Genomic DNA, 16,816 nt, shown 5'->3' with positions numbered 1-16,816 from the left:
GCCATAAATAAAAGGGAGCAATCTGGAATTGATTAAACACAACACAAGGAAACCGGAAAACTAGCAGAACTATGGTAGCCGAGATCTAATATACCACCAGCTGGAGTTTTTGTGTCCGCCAGCACAGCTCTTCTCTGGGGTCGCGAAAGCTTTGATATCACCACTTCATGATTCATGAAGGAATCCAGAGGGCTGTCTTCGAACAATACGGTGGAGAAGATGTGTCAAATCTGACATCTCAACTCCTGGACAAGGCTCTGGACAGTGCCGTAGTGTTACAGAAAGATTATAAATTGAAGAGACATTTCACTCAGCTCTGTTCAAGGTTACCTGGGCCCTGAAATGGCGGAACTGCAGGCCGTCGGGTGGTTCTGCTAGGGTAGGCCAAGTTTACCCTTTTGGTCCGACTGGTGGCAGCTTCTTCAACCGCGAGAACAAGAGCCGTTCCTGCAGAATCACACAGGACGCTCGCCATCATTAATATAAGCACTATTGCCCATTGGAACACGTCATTGCTTGCTCCGTCACATCGATTTTGGAGCAATAGACGGCTAATCGGAACAATGGACAATGCAGTGTAGACAAATAATGAAGCCTCGCGGGACTTTTGCTCGGTACACCCCAACATGAGGTGGCAGCAACTGGAACTGAGTTGGCTTTCCACCCTCACTGTGTTATCAACGGATTCAATGCGCTGTGTGTGCACAGCAGCTGGGACTATGAGGGCGGAAGAATGGAGGCTTCGGCGCCTGTGGACGTTGGGCATGGAGTGTCCCACCTTCCTAAACTAGGGCGGCTAGTAAAGCTCAACCGAAGAACGGGCTGAGGTTGGAGATGAAACTTGATGCCAATGTTTTGTCAAGGATGTTCAGATATTAAGGGTTAATTTTTCTTCCCCCCCCTCCTCCTCGCTGGAATCCCAAAGACCCTCGGAGATCTCGCGAGCAGAGAAACTCGAAACCGCGTATCAACCAATGCAAAGGACAATCTTTGGTTCTCGATGTGTCCAGAACCCATCTCCTGGCCCGACAAGGATGGGAGAGTGAGACGCGACCAATGACGTATTGCAAGCAAAAGTACGGCATTATTTAACAGATTTTCGAGGCAGCCTGCCCAGTGCTTATTGCTTGTGGTTGTTAATTCCAGAAAGTGATTTGTTCTATAATACAGCGCAGTAATAATAAAAACAAAGCAGCACAAGGTGCATCCATGGAACCAAGGGAAACATAGAACAATCAAAAGGCTCAGTGTTTCTGACAAGTGGCTCGCCCCATCCTCATCCTCCATTATTTGCTCCCGCCCGCTGTCCGCTGCTCGCTTGTCCGCTGCCCGGTCCAGCCTCCTGTAGACTAAATCATCAGGTCTCCCCTTTCGACCTTCCTCCTCACCCTCCATTCCTATTCCTTGTCTTCTCTCTTCCGCATTGTGTTGCTTTTTCTGCTCTGCAGATCCGTGTGGTGAGCTGTCGGCTGTCTGCAGGCTCCTGCATGCTGGTAATTCGATTTCTTTTAATTTCTTGTGTTCGACCTTGAGCCTGTGACGAGTCCGATCGACTTCCTCGTCCCCTCAGTTGCTGAGGAGGCTTTTTGCTCACTCTGAGCCGTCAGTGGTTCTCCACGTGCTAACCGCCGGCTTTTGTTCGTGACGGTCGCCCGCGGCAGCTCCTTTTCTAACATCCATCCATAACTATCTACTGTACTGTACTAATCGCCCTCCCTTGCGTCGCAAATTCGGCTCTTCCTGCATTCGCCCCCCCCCATTCCCTCCCAGTTGTCCAGTGTCCACCAACCTTCCACCTGTCGGAGCTGTCCACCTCACCGTCCAGTATCACCCCAGATCGCCCACCTCACCCACCACATCTCGTCCAAACGGCTTGAAGGGACCGCCAGAGCGCACCGCCTCACTCGGTGGCTTTCCCTTTCCCTCCAATCAAGCTGCTGAGTCCAGTCTCGTCCCCAGTCGGTCGACCTGTCCTTCCCCTCCAAAGCCCCTAAAATCGAGCGCCATGAATCACGACACTTTCTCATCCTTCAAATTTCGCCGTCCATCGAGCAAACTCCATAAGGACCCCCCTAGCTATGGTTCACGACCCCCCAGCACACAACAGAACCCGACATCTCTGAAACGACACCCCTCTGCGCCAGTGTACCCGCGATCCTCTGCTGCTGGGAGCCGCGAACATCTGCGCACCAGGTCCAACGCATACGGATCCTCATCGTCATCACTCGATCAGAATAGCGCGGGCGCGTCTCCGGTCCTCGGGAACAACGAATCCCCCCAACTACACAGCAGCCAAAGTTCTTCTCGATCGCGTCCTCCCTACTCCGGGCGGCTTTCCTTAAACGACCAAAGCTCAGATGAATTAATTGGCGCCCCGTTCGACTCACGGGGTATGTTAAGCGCCCTGGAAGAAAACACCGCAGAGTCCGACAGGAGCTACCAACCACCAAATCCCACTGAAAGATTCGAAAAACCCCCAAATTTCCGATCGCAGACTGCCCCCAACGCACGAGCTTTGAGACAGTCGGCAAGTTTTACCACTCTGCATCCCCGAATGGAGGGCCTTCCGAACTCAGGTAGCAATGACCGTTCAGCTAATACGAAGCGTTTCTCCGATGAGACCAACCCGGTCAGGCCCGCTGGGCCTAACAGGAGTAAGAAGAGTAGCTTCTCCAGCTTTGTCAACAGCATGCTAGGCTCGCCTCGTGGCATTAAAATTTCGGCGCCAGAAAACCCCGTCCACGTCACCCATGTTGGTTATGATAATCAGACGGGTCAATTTACGGGCTTACCGAAAGAATGGCAGCGGTTGTTACAGGAAAGTGGTATCACACAGAAGGAGCAAGAAGAACACCCGCAGACGATGGTTGACATAATGAGATTCTATGAGAAAAATGCCCGGGGAGATGATGAGGTTTGGCACAAATTTGATCACGCTTACCCTCAACATCAAACATCCGCTAGTCCTGTATCCCAGCAGGCAGGCTCCGCCGCATATGGCGCGCAACGGACATCCCCTCCTACTAGCCCTCGATTTCCTCAAAACCACGAGGGCAGTTTTGAAAACCCACGGGCACCACCCCCGATTCCCCGCGCCTCTCCTGCTATGACCCAGGCTATGTCCCCACCATTAGGAACCCTTGTACCTAATCGAGCACCCCCCAAACCGCCAACAGCTGCCAGCATGGTTCCGAATCGCCCTGCGCCACAACCTCCTACTACGAACCCCTACGCCTCAAACAGGGCGGCCCCAGAAACCCATAGCCCGCAATTTAGTACGCCTCCCATCCCGGAAACTGAACCCTTGGCTTCAGAGCCCCAAAGGAGCCGTTCAAATTCCAAGACAAACGGGTCGCAGGGACAATGGTCTGTTACTCCCACTCAATACCAACAGCAGCAGGAGCAAGCAATGGCTGCAGCCCAGCAGGCTCTTGCTCACAAACAACTCGAACGAAGCCGCAGCCAACGCCAGCAGCAACAGTCTCCACGATTAGACCAGAAACCGGTCGCTCAACCGGCGCCTCAGCACCAGGCACCAGCCGAAGATATCGCTCTAGCGCAAGCCTCCCAGAATGCGCGTGCTCCACCGGCAGCTCGGCCTCGGCAACGGGCTCGCCAGAGCAACGCCATGGATGTCAGAGGGCGGTTGGTTGCGATTTGCACACCTGGAGACCCGACGAAGCTCTACTACAACTTGAAGAAAATTGGTCAGGGCGCGTCTGGTGGCGTGTTCACAGCTTATGCAAACGACTCGAATGAATGTGTTGCCATTAAGCAAATGAACCTGGATTTGCAGCCGAAGAAAGATCTGATCATCAACGAAATCCTGGTGATGAAGGATAGCAAACACAAGAATATCGTCAATTTCTTGGATTCCTATCTTCATGGGCTAGATCTGTGGGTGGTCATGGAATACATGGAGGGAGGTAGTCTTACCGATGTTGTTACTTTCAACATAATGAGCGAGGGTCAAATTGCTGCCGTTTGCAGAGAGGTAAGTTTCCGAAACACTTCGTTCTTTGTGTATTATAGAGCTAATTCGTACCCTTCAGACGCTCAATGGCCTGCAGCATCTCCACTCAAAGGGCGTAATCCATCGCGACATCAAATCGGACAATATTCTCCTTGCAATGGATGGTAACATCAAGCTGAGTAAGTTGTTCCCTCTCGCTGCGAAATTTTATCGCCCCTCGGATGGAAATTAACGATTTGCAGCCGATTTTGGTTTCTGCGCTCAAATCAACGACTCTCAGAACAAGCGAAATACTATGGTTGGTACACCGTATTGGATGGCTCCTGAGGTTGTGACGCGAAAGGAATACGGTCGTAAAGTCGACATCTGGAGTCTTGGAATTATGGCCATCGAGATGATTGAAGGAGAGCCCCCTTATCTCACCGAATCACCTTTGCGGGCTTTGTACTTGATTGCTACAAATGGAACGCCGAAGATCAAGGACGAACATAATTTGTCGCCTGTTTTCAAAGACTTTCTTCATTTTGCTCTTCGGGTGGACCCTGAAAAGCGAGCTTCCGCTCATGATCTATTGAAGGTATTTGTCTCCATCTCCTTCCACCAGTGCGCGGCTAATTCCTTGCAGCATCCGTTTATGAGTCTTTGCTCTCCTCTCAACCACCTTTCACCCCTCGTTAAGGCTGCACGTATAAGCAGAGCCCAGGAGAAAGCCCAGAAGGGTGGCGTTTAAACTTTTAGCCTCTTGGCGTCTTTATATGTCGATGTCTACTATATTTCCTCAGATACCCATTATCCCTGATGTTTCTCTTTCGCCAGACGATATACCTGGCATGGCCTTATGACACCCTATTACTATCTCGAACTTTCTCTATTCTCTTACGGGCCCTTCGGTTGTTTCCAAGCTAAAATGTGATAGACGGCGATGACTTGATGTTCAGCATGGGATTGCAAGCCTTTTTGTCTCTTTGATATTATGTTTAGTTTATTCCTGGCTTTGCTTGATGGCGCTTTTGCATACCCATATTGTTGACTTTTACGATCATTTGTCTGGAACATATGTACGCGAGACGACGCACACTTTCTCTCCCGCCCTGGTTGCAGTGGTTTGGGCTTGGGCCTGCATTGTATCATGGCATGCAGCAAGTTCATGACGTGAGAATGCGAGGCAACTGGGCCAAGCGTCTGATTCCGGGCATGGAAAGCCTCCATTGAATGGATTTTAGCTGCTCTGCTTGCCCAGTTGGTATTGACCTCGCAAGCTGTACTTGATTTCGTCATGTTCAAGATTCCTGATGATGTTTGCGGTATTCATTGACCGTTTTATGACGAGCGAAATAAAAGCGTATGGGGCTTTTCGTTATTTAGTTTTTTTTTTTTTTTTTTTTTTCTCCCCTTTATGTGTCCTCTAACATATACTACCACTAGAAGAGGCTGTATAGCTAGATACATAGTACTATAATGAACATCCGTCATACTTTTCAAGTTGTGACGACGCTTGATCCACAAGAGAGTGAATGTATAGACAGCGTGCCCCATAGTGTGCCCGAGTGTGGGCCAAGTAAAAAGCGGTGCCTTGAGGCTGCGCCCTGTGGCTGACTTAGGTAAGCGGCTGCCCGCCCGCAAACCAGCATCATCGTCACCAACGAACAGGTTCCAACCATTCTTCAGCTAGCCTTGGGAAGCGTTTCTGTCGACTCTTCTTGGAGATCATTTATTTGCTACTCGGAGTGATTTTGGATCAAGGTCCGCTCCTATACATTCCCCAGACACGACAAACACCGTCGAGCCGACTTTTCTTGAGCTCCTGATATCCCCGCATCGAGTGTTCTCCGGATCTTTGGAACTCCAGCTTGCAGCCCGCGGAAACCATCCTATCAAGCGTCACAGTGTCCCTATACCTATCGACAAGCTTTGCTACAGTTTCCACGAATACGAGAGCCATTTAGATATATTGCTCCTTCCTGTTTGTTCCACCGGATTTACACCTCGACCAGGTAGTTGGGAAGTTGGGTACTAGCTATGTTCCGCGCACAGCAGAACGCTTTTGACGACGCAGTCGGTATGATATCCCTTTTTATTTCCTTCTTTTCGTAATATATTTTTCGGGCGTCATAATTATGTGTGCTGTATCTGACTGCTGTTTTCCGCAATAGCCAAGGCGACGGATGAGAACTTGACCTCCGAGAACTGGGAATACATTCTTGTATGACGGTCCCTTCAAGCCTTCCAATACACGATTCCCGAACAAGAAGAGAATATGTCGTCTAACATTGCGTTTTTCGTTGACAGGATGTATGCGATAAAGTTGGGGCTGAGGAGTCTGGGTATGTTACTCGCTTTTGTGACCGCTACTGATGATTTTGACATTCGCTGATTCGGATTGTTGGATATAGTGCGAAAGATGCAGTCGCAGCTTTAATCAAGAGACTTGCGCATCGAAATGCCAATGTGCAATTATACACTTTGGAGGTTCGTGAATCGATGCTTATGAGATCATCGCGCGTGTACTGACAATATTTAGCTGGCCAATGCGTTAGCGCAGAATTGCGGTCCTAAAATACATCGTGAATTGGCATCGAGAAGCTTCACAGATGCTCTTCTGCGTCTTGCCGGTGACAGGGTGAGTGTGGTAAATATTTATCCTACTTGGACTAAAAGTACTGACTGTGCCCGAATTAGAATACCCACCAGCAGGTAAAATCCAAGATTCTAGAGCGTATGGAGGATTGGACAGAGATGTTCGCTAGTAACCCAGACTTTGGGATTATGGAACAAGCGTACATGAAATTGAAGACTCAAAGTAGGTGGTGCACCGTGCCTTTGAAATATTATCAGCAACTTACAGGTTTATTTGCAGATCCTAACCTCCAACCCCCTTCGAAGCCCGGGAAGCGAGAAATCACCGATGTGGATCGCCAGAAAGAGGAAGAGGAGTTACAAATGGCGCTTGCCCTTTCTATAAGAGAGAAACCCACCACGGCCCCTCAACCACAGGCCGAGAGCAGCAGCTCAGCTGCAGCACCGCAAAACCAGACACAAGCGGCACCTGCCGGACCAGTGCTTTCGGGTACTTCTGTTGCTACGGTCTCTAGGGTCAGGGCGCTATACGACTTCCAGCCGTCCGAGCCTGGAGAGCTACAGTTCCGGAAGGGGGATGTTATTGCTGTCCTCGAGTCTGTGTATAAGGATTGGTGGAAGGGTTCCTTGAGAGGTCAAACTGGAATCTTCCCTCTCAACTACGTTGAGAAGCTTCCAGATCCAACTGTCGAAGAGCTTCAGCGCGAAGCTCAAATGGAGGGAGATGTGTTTGGGCAGATCAAGAATGTTGAGAAGCTCTTGACTCTTCTTAGCACGCGTAACTCGGAACTCAATGTCCAAGACAACGAGGAAATAACGAATTTGTATAATTCGACTCTATCCATTCGCCCGAAGCTGATTGAGCTCATTGGGAAATATTCACAAAAAAAGGGTATGATGTTCTCTATATTTCACCAATGTTCCATTAACTCACCGCTATGTAGATGAATTTACCCAGCTCAACGAGAAGTTCATCAAAGCGCGAAGAGACTACGAATATCTCCTGGAAGCATCCATGACCCAACCCGCGCAACCCCAGTATGGCCGCCCCGGCCAACCTCAGTATGGATACCCTGGCCCTGGAGCCCCTGCAGGCTTCCCACAAGGGCCACCACCGCAGAATGATCCACAGAGATACTTTAGCCCTCGCCCATCAGGTTTGTACCACCATCATCTGATTGGGTGTTCGTCTCCCTAACCTTCGCATAGACAACCAGCCTAATAGTTCCTACTACGCCCCAACCACGCAGTCGCCGGGACCGGGGCCTGGGCAGACTCCTCCCGTAGGAGCATATCAACAACAACAGCAACAGCAGCAGCAGCAGCAGCAGCAGCAGCAGCAGCAATCTCCAGCTGAATCTTTTCAACCTGTTCATCACCGCCCCGAATCGACATATGATCATCCACAAGAGCTAGGAACATCAGTCTACGACTCCCCTGTTGAACGGTTACAGTACCCTCCCGGACCTCCTGGGGCCCAACCACAGTTTTCACAACAACCACCGCAGCAAACACCCCAACCTCAGTTCTCATCTGCGGTCTATCCACCAGATAACGCACACAATCCACCCAGTGGCCCGGATCCCGCGAGTCAATCTCAGCCTCCTTACCCTGCGTCTCCAGTTACCCAACCCCCACCACCAATGCAGCAACCTCCTCCCATCCCCGGAGCTGCACCGGGATCTGCGCCTTATCCTTCGATGAGCCCTGCACCGGGCGCTTACCAGGCGTACAAGCCCCCACAAGGCAGCGTACCTCACCATAACCCGGCATCATTCTACCAGTAGCGCCTTCGACATATTCCCCATTATTCGCTGTACGCTAAGCGTCGACCTTGTCTCTACCTCGTCGTATTTTGTGGTTCGTACCCTCGGAGTTTTTCGCGACGGAGGTTTGATGTTTTTGGCCGCAAACCATGGCGCATACCTATACTCTACTTGTATTTATTTTGTCGTTTTAAGCCGCCTTCATAGGTTATGCAAAGTTATAATGGTTTATTTTGTCCTTGGAGCTACTTTCAAGCGACAATCCCTAACTAGTAGTATATAACATCCTCAGCTAGTGAAGTGTTGAGCCATGAGCTGTGTGATAGCCAGAAACGCTGCGGATCGGCCCACATAGCAGCACCGCACGTGATACATTCTTGGCGCTTGATCCTCAGCAGCTGCCCTGTTGATACTTGGGGAATAACGGCGACAGCCAGCGGTTTTCTCCTTCTTGGGAATTCTAATTTCGTTACGAAGGAAATGTTCGCTCGATATCGATAACGGCTCCAATTATACCCATTCCGCGCACTCGCCGAGCCTACGAGGCTTCAATCCAGCTTCTCCCCCGCACTCCGCCCAACGATGCCTGCTTTTGTCCGATTTCCAGGTGGGCAGAGCCAGGCCATTCTATAAATAGTCGCATTGAGGGCATGATAACGTATTGAAGTAAAGACTTGTCTGGGGCCCATTCCCGGATATACCAATGCAATGGAGGCGGATTGGAACGAGTTGCTACGTATCCCGGTTCCCCCTCCGAACCCGCACGCGCTGCCAACCATCGCGACAACGATTGCCTTTGACGATGTCTCCGAACTCTTGTGGGCGGGGAACGAATATGTTTGTTATATCTAACGCTAGCTAGGAGATAATATGCTAATTTATCTTTTTTTTTTTCTTAGGGCCGAGTCACCTCCTTCTACGGACCTGAACTACAGAGGTACACATCCGTTCGTGCCCACCCTGTCACCGAAGGCCCAGTACGACAAATATTATTCCATGAGAGAGGAGTTATATCACTTTCCTCGAAGAGTGTGCATATGATTACACGGCGTGGCCTAACGCAATGGCACGTCACTCACGATGAAATTAAGGAACTCCGTTGTATGAGCTTTACGGCTCAAACGAACAGAATCATAGTTGCGGGATGTCAGAAGGCAATGTTTACAATTGATATCGATAAGGGAACGATTGTCGATAAACTACGAACAGAACATCATTATGTGATAATGAAGAAAAGCCGCTACCTTTGCGCCGCGACAGATACAGGATCTGTTAATGCGCTGAGTTTGTCCGATTTCAGCGTTGTGAAGTCCTGGAAGGCTCATGGAGCGGCGGTAAATGACATGGATGCCAGGAATGATCTTTTGGTCACTTGTGGTTTCTCAGTGCGACACCTTGGGTCTCCGATCGTTGATCCGCTGGCGAACGTGTATGATCTGAAGACCCTATCGCCGTTACCACCTATCCCTTTCCATGCTGGGGCTGCATATGTCCGTATGCACCCAAAGCTACAGACGACAAGTTTTGTTGCGTCTCAAACTGGCCAGCTTCAAGTTGTGGACCTGATGAACCCAAACGCCTTTAAGCTTCGCCAAGCCACCGTATCCTTTATGCTGGGCATTGAAATCTCCCCATCCGGAGAGGCACTTGCCATAAATGACGCAGAATGCTCGATTCAGCTTTGGGGGTCTCCGGCAAAAATTCACTTTAATGAAATGAGTAAGGAAGTTGAATTCGCTGACGTCACTCCACGGCCACCTCCCCTTGACTGGTCGCCAGAGACTCCCTTGAATATGATCGGTATGCCATACTACCATGAACGCCTTCTCTCTGCGTGGCCAAGCCATCTCCTGTTTGAGGTGGGGAGCCCACCAGCTCTTATAGACCAGTCCCTCATCCCCTATCTTCGCTCTGGGGAGATAGGACAATACGCAGCAAATCCCAAGAAGACCCGAAGATACCAGGTCGAAAACACTCGTGCTTTGGCCTCCTCTGAACCTGCACTAATTGCACCGAAATTCTTGAGTGAAAAGGCAAGAGACCAAAGCAAGGCAAAACTAGATGATGCCGTTGGCGACACTGCCGGTGCTCTTTCTGGCGCGAAGATTAGCGGAGAATCGGAGGATGACCCTCTGCTGAAGTACAGCAATGTTGAAATCAAATACAGTAGATTCGGAGTTGATGATTTCGACTTCAGGTAAGCTCCTAGGATTTATTGAATCGAACCCATTTCTAACAAACTGTCGATAGGTTCTATAATCAGACTAATTTCTCAGGGTTAGAGACCCATATCGCAAACTCATTCACCAACTCCCTCCTTCAACTCCTCAAGTTTATTCCGTTAATACGAAATGTTGCTCTTCACCACGCCGCGACTTCTTGCATAGCTGAAAGCTGTCTGCTATGCGAAATGGGGTATCTTTTCGATATGTTAGAGAAAGCCAATGGTCAGAATTGCCAGGCGACGAATCTACTCAAAACCTTCAGCAGCTTCCGTGAAGCTTCGAGCTTAGGGCTGTTGGAAGAAAACCTCACAAACAAATCCCTCTCGGTTGCCATACAGGCTGTCAACCGATTCTTCCTTGGCCAGATTGCGCAGGACTTCCATAAAATCCTGCCGACCTCAGAAGATCTCGATATAAGGCTGTCAACGATTGCACTAGAATCTATTCGGTGCATGTTTTGCCAGAACGAAATCGTGAGACCGGGGAATACTCTTGTCAACGAGCTTATTTATCCCACGGTTGATATGAAACAGGCTCGTCGAAATCCAGCGTTTCGATTCTCGAATATTTTGAGAGCAAGTATTGAACGGGAGGCACAGAACCGGGGATGGTGCAACTATTGCCGGAGATATCAACAAGTGGCTATGCGGAAAACAGTACATCGCATGCCTCTTGTGCTGATGATTAACGCAGCCGTGAATAACCCTATTTGTCGACGTCTTTGGACGATTCCTGGATGGTTGCCAGAAGAGATTGGTATTGTTGTCGAGGGCGGCCAGATCCTCTGTTTTGAAGGGGAGGATTTGAGGTTCCGTATGCAAGGAAACATGCCTGGTCTAATTGTATACGATTTGGTCGGGCTGGTTGCGGAAATTGATATTCCAGAACACCAAAAGGCTCACTTGGTCTCGTTTGTCAATGTTTCCGTTTCGTCTCGTGAACAAGAGATGAGGAGTAGATGGCATCTTTTCAACGATTTCTTAGTCACAGAGGTGGACAAAGATGAAGCTTTACGCTTCAACCAACCGTGGAAATCGCCATGTGTACTTGCATTCCAAGTAAGAGATGCACGACATGCAGTGGATGACACATGGAAGGACTACCTGGACACGACGCTACTTTTCCGTGACTGGTCTCTGAAGTAAGTCAACATTGGCGAAATCTAAGCAATACTTCCTTGATACTGACTCTGATGCAGCAATGGGCCTCCTGTCGAATCGCGTGTCATGCTTTCTGAGGAGGAAAAGCCGACACCTGGCACACCGGTTGCTCTCGACACAGAATTCGTCGACCTCGAAAAGGCGGAAATTAACGTTAAAGCCGATGGCTCACAAGAGATCGTGAGGCCCAGCAAAAGTGGCCTTGCCAGGGTGTCTGTTCTTCGAGGTTCAGGGGTGCAAGAAGGTGCTCCTTTCATTGATGATTACATATCTGTCAAAGAACCCATCGTCGACTACGTGACACAATATTCGGGCATCAAACCTGGTGATTTGGACCCACGTACCACTTCACATAACATTGTACCACTTAAAGTTGCATACAAGAAGTTGTGGCTGCTTCTCAATCTCGGTTGTGTGTTTGTTGGCCATGGCCTGGCGTCGGACTTTCGGAAAGTGAACATTCAAGTTCCTAAGAAACAGACGGTCGACACGCAATACTTGTTCTTCCACCCCGGGAAAAACAGACGACTAAGTCTTCGATATCTAGCATGGGCTGTGTTCAAAGAATACATCCAAGAAGAACCAGCGGACAACAACCAGGGCCATGACTCAATTGAGGATGCGCGTATGGCCCTCCGACTATGGAAGAAATTCCAAGAGTACGAGGATGCAGGTATTGTGAACCAAATCCTGGAAGAGATCTTCCGTGAGGGATCCAAGCTGGGATTCAGACCCCCGGCTCGCAACGGCGTGGCCACAGTGCTCTCTCGGCCTGGAACCGCAGTAACGATGCAGAATAATAACAGTGGTCGAAATACACCCAGCGCACCTGATGTCGGTGCCGCTCCCGCAAGTGCACCAGCTACCCCCCGGCAGGCGTTCCGACGATCCATTGCCTTGACGCCGAGCAATGGCACGTTCTCTGGCCCTGGATCGGGGGAGTTCTTTGGTGGTAGTCCGCTGAAGTAATCCTTCTACGTTTCCATGAATTGTACGGATGCGTTCCTGATACAATCTAAGTTTTTCGAATCAACTGGCCTGTCTGATTTGGTTGTATGGCAGGACTTTGTGGCAGTTTTGTCAATAGAGTAAATTGGGGTATCATTAAACATGCATAATTGAACTTTTTACTTTATCTGTTTCAGTAGACTCGATCGAGTGAGGGGCTCTGTTGTCTTCGTAGCGTAAAGCCGGGAACTTCGAACTCTAGGCTTTTTAGGGCACAAATAGCCTAAAGCAGTTCATCCGCATCCGTAAATATAGAAGACAATGGAAACAATATAATCTTATATAAATCATTAAATAGTCTAATTATCGTACCTAGGATGCACCAACCCCGTTGTTGAGGTTCCATCCTCATCAACCCGCACCGTAATATCTGTCTTCACCGTAACCCCCTTCCCACGACCTTCTTCGCACCCCCTATCATCATCACTCCTCCCCATCTTCGGATGAGGCGTACTAGCTCTAGGCCTCACAGCCCCAATCGTAGTTGTTGTACTGGCTGTCGTGCCGCGCCGTGCCAGTCCTGTACTAGGTCTACCGTCACCGTGGACATGGCTATAGTCAAGCGCATATTCTGCTATACCCTTGTCCCCTAGGATGGACATAGGAATAGACCCCTGTGTTTGGGATTGGGTATTGGAACTCCCTTGACTGTGAGGGTCTTTGTCGATTCCGCCACCGCTGCCGTCGCCACGACCGTCGGATGGGTATTGACGCCTGCGGCTGTTAGAGAAATAGCCGTATTTTCCTGTAGAATGGTTCTTCTTATTGTTGTTGAAGATGACGCGCACAAACAGGCGGACTATGGGGCCACAGGTTGCGAGGAGGATGCAGTAGTTTTCAATTCTGGTGGAACGGCGAGGGGCGTTATTAGTTATGTTGGGTGGTGGATTGGGGACTAGAGGGGTAAACTTACTTTACCCATAAGACGAAACTCATTATGTTGTCTAGATAAGTGGTATTCTGTTAGTGGTGAAGCATAGAGAGCGGATGATAAACAAGAAACTTACGTGTAAAATCATTCCGCTCTCCGAGCGATTTTAGCAACTGTGTAGAGAGTATCATATCATATCAGTTCCGTTCCAAGTACTGAGCATGGAAATTCTCCTTCAATGTCTATTCAGGTGTCTCATACATAAGTCTTCACAATAGAGGCACACCCCGACAAGGCTAACGGCCCACTAAGGATAGTAGTTTGCCATATCCGCCGTTTCCGAGCCTGCCGGGGCATGCGCTTAAACCGGGCAAGGAATGAGTTCGAGCCTTCCGGACTGTGGTCGACGGCGCGAATGCTGAACTGCCATAGCTGCATGGCGGAGAGGATGGTTAAGAAGAAATCGACGGTGGCGTTGAAGCCTGGTTTGGTTGGAGTGTTGCGAGGGTTAGTGTGTTTGTTTAAAGTATGGCTTAAGTTGCTTTTGTGCTAATAAGAGGCAGTCGTTAGGTTACTTACCTCCTTGCACAAACCCGACTGTCGTTTGGACATTTGGCGACTGACAGACGACTGAGCCATCGGTTGGGACGCCGTCCCACATGTAGTGGAAGTATGCCCCTCGGTTTGTCTAGCGAGTCAGATATGGATGTGGCATACTGGCAGAGGGTTGGGAATATACCACGTAGTATGGATTTGGCCCACATTGAAGCACAATCTGCAAGACGGTCACCGAGTTTGCGACTACCTGGATGGCCATTCCAACGATGATCGCGATCCGGATCTGCCTGTCCAGGCTGCTGAAACAAGTATAGAGAAACCAGGTCATCCCGCAGCGCGAAAACATGGATGCGGTAACAGCTGAGACGGCGAATTAGTGTAATCATGAGGTACTGTTTTGGGGCGAGCAAGGAAGTATTTACCTAAAGGCTGAGAGAGGAAATCATATTTCATGGCTCCAATCCGTTGCTCGTCGGTCAGGAACCAAATGTGTCGACCCAAGCCATAATTAAGACTATTGACGTTAGAACGAGGGGGAAAAATGGCACTAGATGAAAGAAAATACACCTTATTTGAATGAGGGTCATATGGGCTATATCAAAGCCATATCCGATCACAAATAACAAATCCTCGGCACCCCATATTCTTGTCGGTGAGCTGACAGTGGGAAGAACCCGGCCGGCCCATGCTTTCACGGTGTATCTGAAGATCAAGGCAGCTGAGACAAGGCCTGTAAGTGCCTATAGATAGACAATTGGATTAGGAGCAGTCGAAGGCAATGGCTGATCGCAGATTTACTTACCCAGCATGCATAGACAAATGGTTCCCCTATGGAGTATAGATTCACTTGTTAGTTGCAAGTGTAGAGACAAAGATAATCGACTGTTACCGTAAGCTGGATCCTCTTCTTCTCGAGAGGACATCATCCAGAGCAGTGACAGGCGGGCTGACAGCTGTCTGACATTCGAATGCCAGCCGAAGCGTGGAGGAACGTGGAGGAATGCCCGCTATAAGCACGAGCTGAGGGCTTTAAAGACTGCAGAAGAAAATAGCCCACTACGCAAGGGACGGCAGCAGCAATTGTTGACAGTGGCCTCTAGAGTTCACTGTGAATGCATTTGGATTGCGTTGGAATGCTCCAAAACGTCGAACAGGCGGTCCTCCATTCCCTTGCATGACGAGAGACTCAACGAGGGTTAACCCAATCCAGATTCCAGACAACCCTTCATGGTTCCAATTGCCATCAAGTTGTCCGAACTGGAGTGTCTCAACCAGAGACAGACTTGGGATTGTATGTTGAGACGAGGTCACAAATCCAGCTTGACGTTTACACTGGCTAGCTCGACTCGATGGCCAGACGCGATCTTGCAAGGGCGAAGATAAAGAGATCGGCAGTCTGCATCATGCACTCGTGGAGAGCAAAGAGAATAAACGCGTGAACTCGCTCGACAATGCAGTTGGCTTAGACGAGCCATTACTGAGTGGTTTGATTACAGATCGTGGGCAGGGCTGGATGGCGATTTGGCGTCGGTGGAGACAGATGGGAGATGATCATCCTGATCTAGCAGACGATAAAGATAAAAAAATAACCCAAAGACAATATACGGGATGAAACTTGGAATCATGGCACTCTGGAGGGTGGATGGTGAGTTGATGAGTTGACATGAGTTTAACCGGAAAAGTCACTCTCAACTCTCTTGATTCCTTCCTCCAGATCGATCCGCCATCTCCACCAGAGCTAATCTCAGATCAATGAAACAAATCGATCTCTTGGCTTATATATTCTACTTCCTCCGAAATTCCACGAGCCCCTCTCCCAGCTCGGGATACGCCTCGAACGTCACCTCGAGCCCCGTCAGTGCCGCCATCCGACGCCATTCCGTCCCCGTTCGCTCGCGGCCTCCATACAACACCGACATGCTGGCATGCATCTTCGCGTAATTAACATTTTTGGAGAACTCGTGCACGAGCAGGCGCGAGTACGGCGCCATTGCTGCTGAAATCTTCTGCATCAACTCGATTGCGTCCAAATCCGGCATGTTGTGCAGGATGTGCGCCAGGTGATAAACAAGTGCTCCTTGCAGGGGCTGCGGGCTGCTCCCCTCTTTAAAATTCCAAGTGACCATCGTGATTCCCGGGATATCGCCGCCGAGATCGTTGTTGAACTCCTCCACCACGAGATCTGCCGCCTGGAACTGCGGGAATGCCTCCTTGATGTCCAGAAGCATCTCGCCGCGCCCGCCACCGATGTCCACCATCATTGTTGACGTCGAGGGCCCGGCCTCCCCGACCACTGCCGCGAGGTCGTACCCCAGTGCCTGCAGTCGGTCGGGTGTTTTTCGGGGCTTGAAAAACTTACCGACCATAAAGGTGTTAAAGCTATCCATGCGACCCTCTGCTGCCATGATGGAGTAGGTGTGCTGTTTTGTATATTCCTCCTTGCCCATCATCTGGTACGCATATTGCATCGGCGTTTCACATTCCTTGAACGGGTAGGCAAAGTTCTCTGCCTTGAGCTTCGACATGAGAAACGCCCCTGCCAGGAGTGCCTCCGTTGTGCTATGGGAGTCAGCTACTTCCGATATCTGAGTCTTATTCCGAGATATGGTCTCACAAGTGAATCGCCCCGTGGACAGCAGATGGGGACTCTGCTAGATGGTGAGTGAGAGCATTGGCTT

General features: G+C 49.8%; 6 protein-coding genes across 6 annotated transcripts; 3 read left to right on the top strand and 3 right to left on the bottom strand.

The window, feature by feature from the left end:
- Positions 1 to 837: 837 nt before the first annotated feature.
- ASPVEDRAFT_475203 (uncharacterized protein) lies at positions 838 to 1,700 on the bottom strand. The gene has a single exon (XM_040813801.1). The coding sequence runs from the start codon at positions 1,393 to 1,395 to the stop codon at positions 883 to 885; it is 513 nt and encodes a 170-aa protein (XP_040664354.1). The 5' UTR covers positions 1,396 to 1,700; the 3' UTR covers positions 838 to 882.
- Positions 1,701 to 2,005: 305 nt separating this feature from the next.
- Positions 2,006 to 4,703, top strand: pakA (mitogen-activated protein kinase kinase kinase kinase STE20; the record flags this gene model as incomplete). The annotated part of the gene is made up of 4 exons (XM_040806163.1): positions 2,006 to 3,994; positions 4,053 to 4,152; positions 4,216 to 4,550; positions 4,599 to 4,703. 4 exons carry the CDS (start codon positions 2,006 to 2,008, stop codon positions 4,701 to 4,703), a joined length of 2,529 nt encoding a protein of 842 aa, XP_040664353.1.
- Positions 4,704 to 5,616: 913 nt separating this feature from the next.
- ASPVEDRAFT_38084 (ESCRT-0 subunit protein HSE1) lies at positions 5,617 to 8,584 on the top strand. Its single transcript, XM_040811622.1, has 9 exons — positions 5,617 to 6,032; positions 6,127 to 6,176; positions 6,263 to 6,297; positions 6,367 to 6,442; positions 6,495 to 6,593; positions 6,653 to 6,773; positions 6,831 to 7,442; positions 7,495 to 7,707; positions 7,760 to 8,584. Exons 1-9 carry the CDS (start codon positions 5,993 to 5,995, stop codon positions 8,335 to 8,337), a joined length of 1,824 nt encoding a protein of 607 aa, XP_040664352.1. The 5' UTR covers positions 5,617 to 5,992; the 3' UTR covers positions 8,338 to 8,584.
- A 440-nt stretch (positions 8,585 to 9,024) lies between these two features.
- On the top strand, positions 9,025 to 12,670 carry pan2n2 (poly(A)-specific ribonuclease; the record flags this gene model as incomplete). Its single annotated transcript, XM_040806265.1, has 4 exons — positions 9,025 to 9,153; positions 9,216 to 10,513; positions 10,567 to 11,682; positions 11,740 to 12,670. The coding sequence occupies 4 exons, from the start codon at positions 9,025 to 9,027 to the stop codon at positions 12,668 to 12,670; spliced, it is 3,474 nt and encodes a 1,157-aa protein (XP_040664351.1).
- Positions 12,671 to 13,008: 338 nt separating this feature from the next.
- On the bottom strand, positions 13,009 to 15,061 carry ASPVEDRAFT_80228 (uncharacterized protein; the record flags this gene model as incomplete). Its single annotated transcript, XM_040816830.1, has 10 exons — positions 13,009 to 13,552; positions 13,623 to 13,653; positions 13,717 to 13,753; positions 13,842 to 14,062; positions 14,160 to 14,268; positions 14,320 to 14,498; positions 14,561 to 14,652; positions 14,706 to 14,878; positions 14,941 to 14,966; positions 15,028 to 15,061. 10 exons carry the CDS (start codon positions 15,059 to 15,061, stop codon positions 13,009 to 13,011), a joined length of 1,446 nt encoding a protein of 481 aa, XP_040664350.1.
- A 378-nt stretch (positions 15,062 to 15,439) lies between these two features.
- Positions 15,440 to 16,809, bottom strand: ASPVEDRAFT_38080 (uncharacterized protein). The gene has a single exon (XM_040811621.1). It carries the CDS (start codon positions 16,661 to 16,663, stop codon positions 15,923 to 15,925), a length of 741 nt encoding a protein of 246 aa, XP_040664349.1. The 5' UTR covers positions 16,664 to 16,809; the 3' UTR covers positions 15,440 to 15,922.
- Positions 16,810 to 16,816: the final 7 nt, after the last annotated feature.

This window comes from Aspergillus versicolor (genome assembly GCF_001890125.1).
Source record: "Aspergillus versicolor CBS 583.65 unplaced genomic scaffold ASPVEscaffold_2, whole genome shotgun sequence".
Classification (NCBI taxonomy): domain Eukaryota; kingdom Fungi; phylum Ascomycota; class Eurotiomycetes; order Eurotiales; family Aspergillaceae; genus Aspergillus; species Aspergillus versicolor.
Note: the sequence above shows the minus strand (reverse complement) of the source record. Positions and strands in the feature narration are given on the sequence as shown.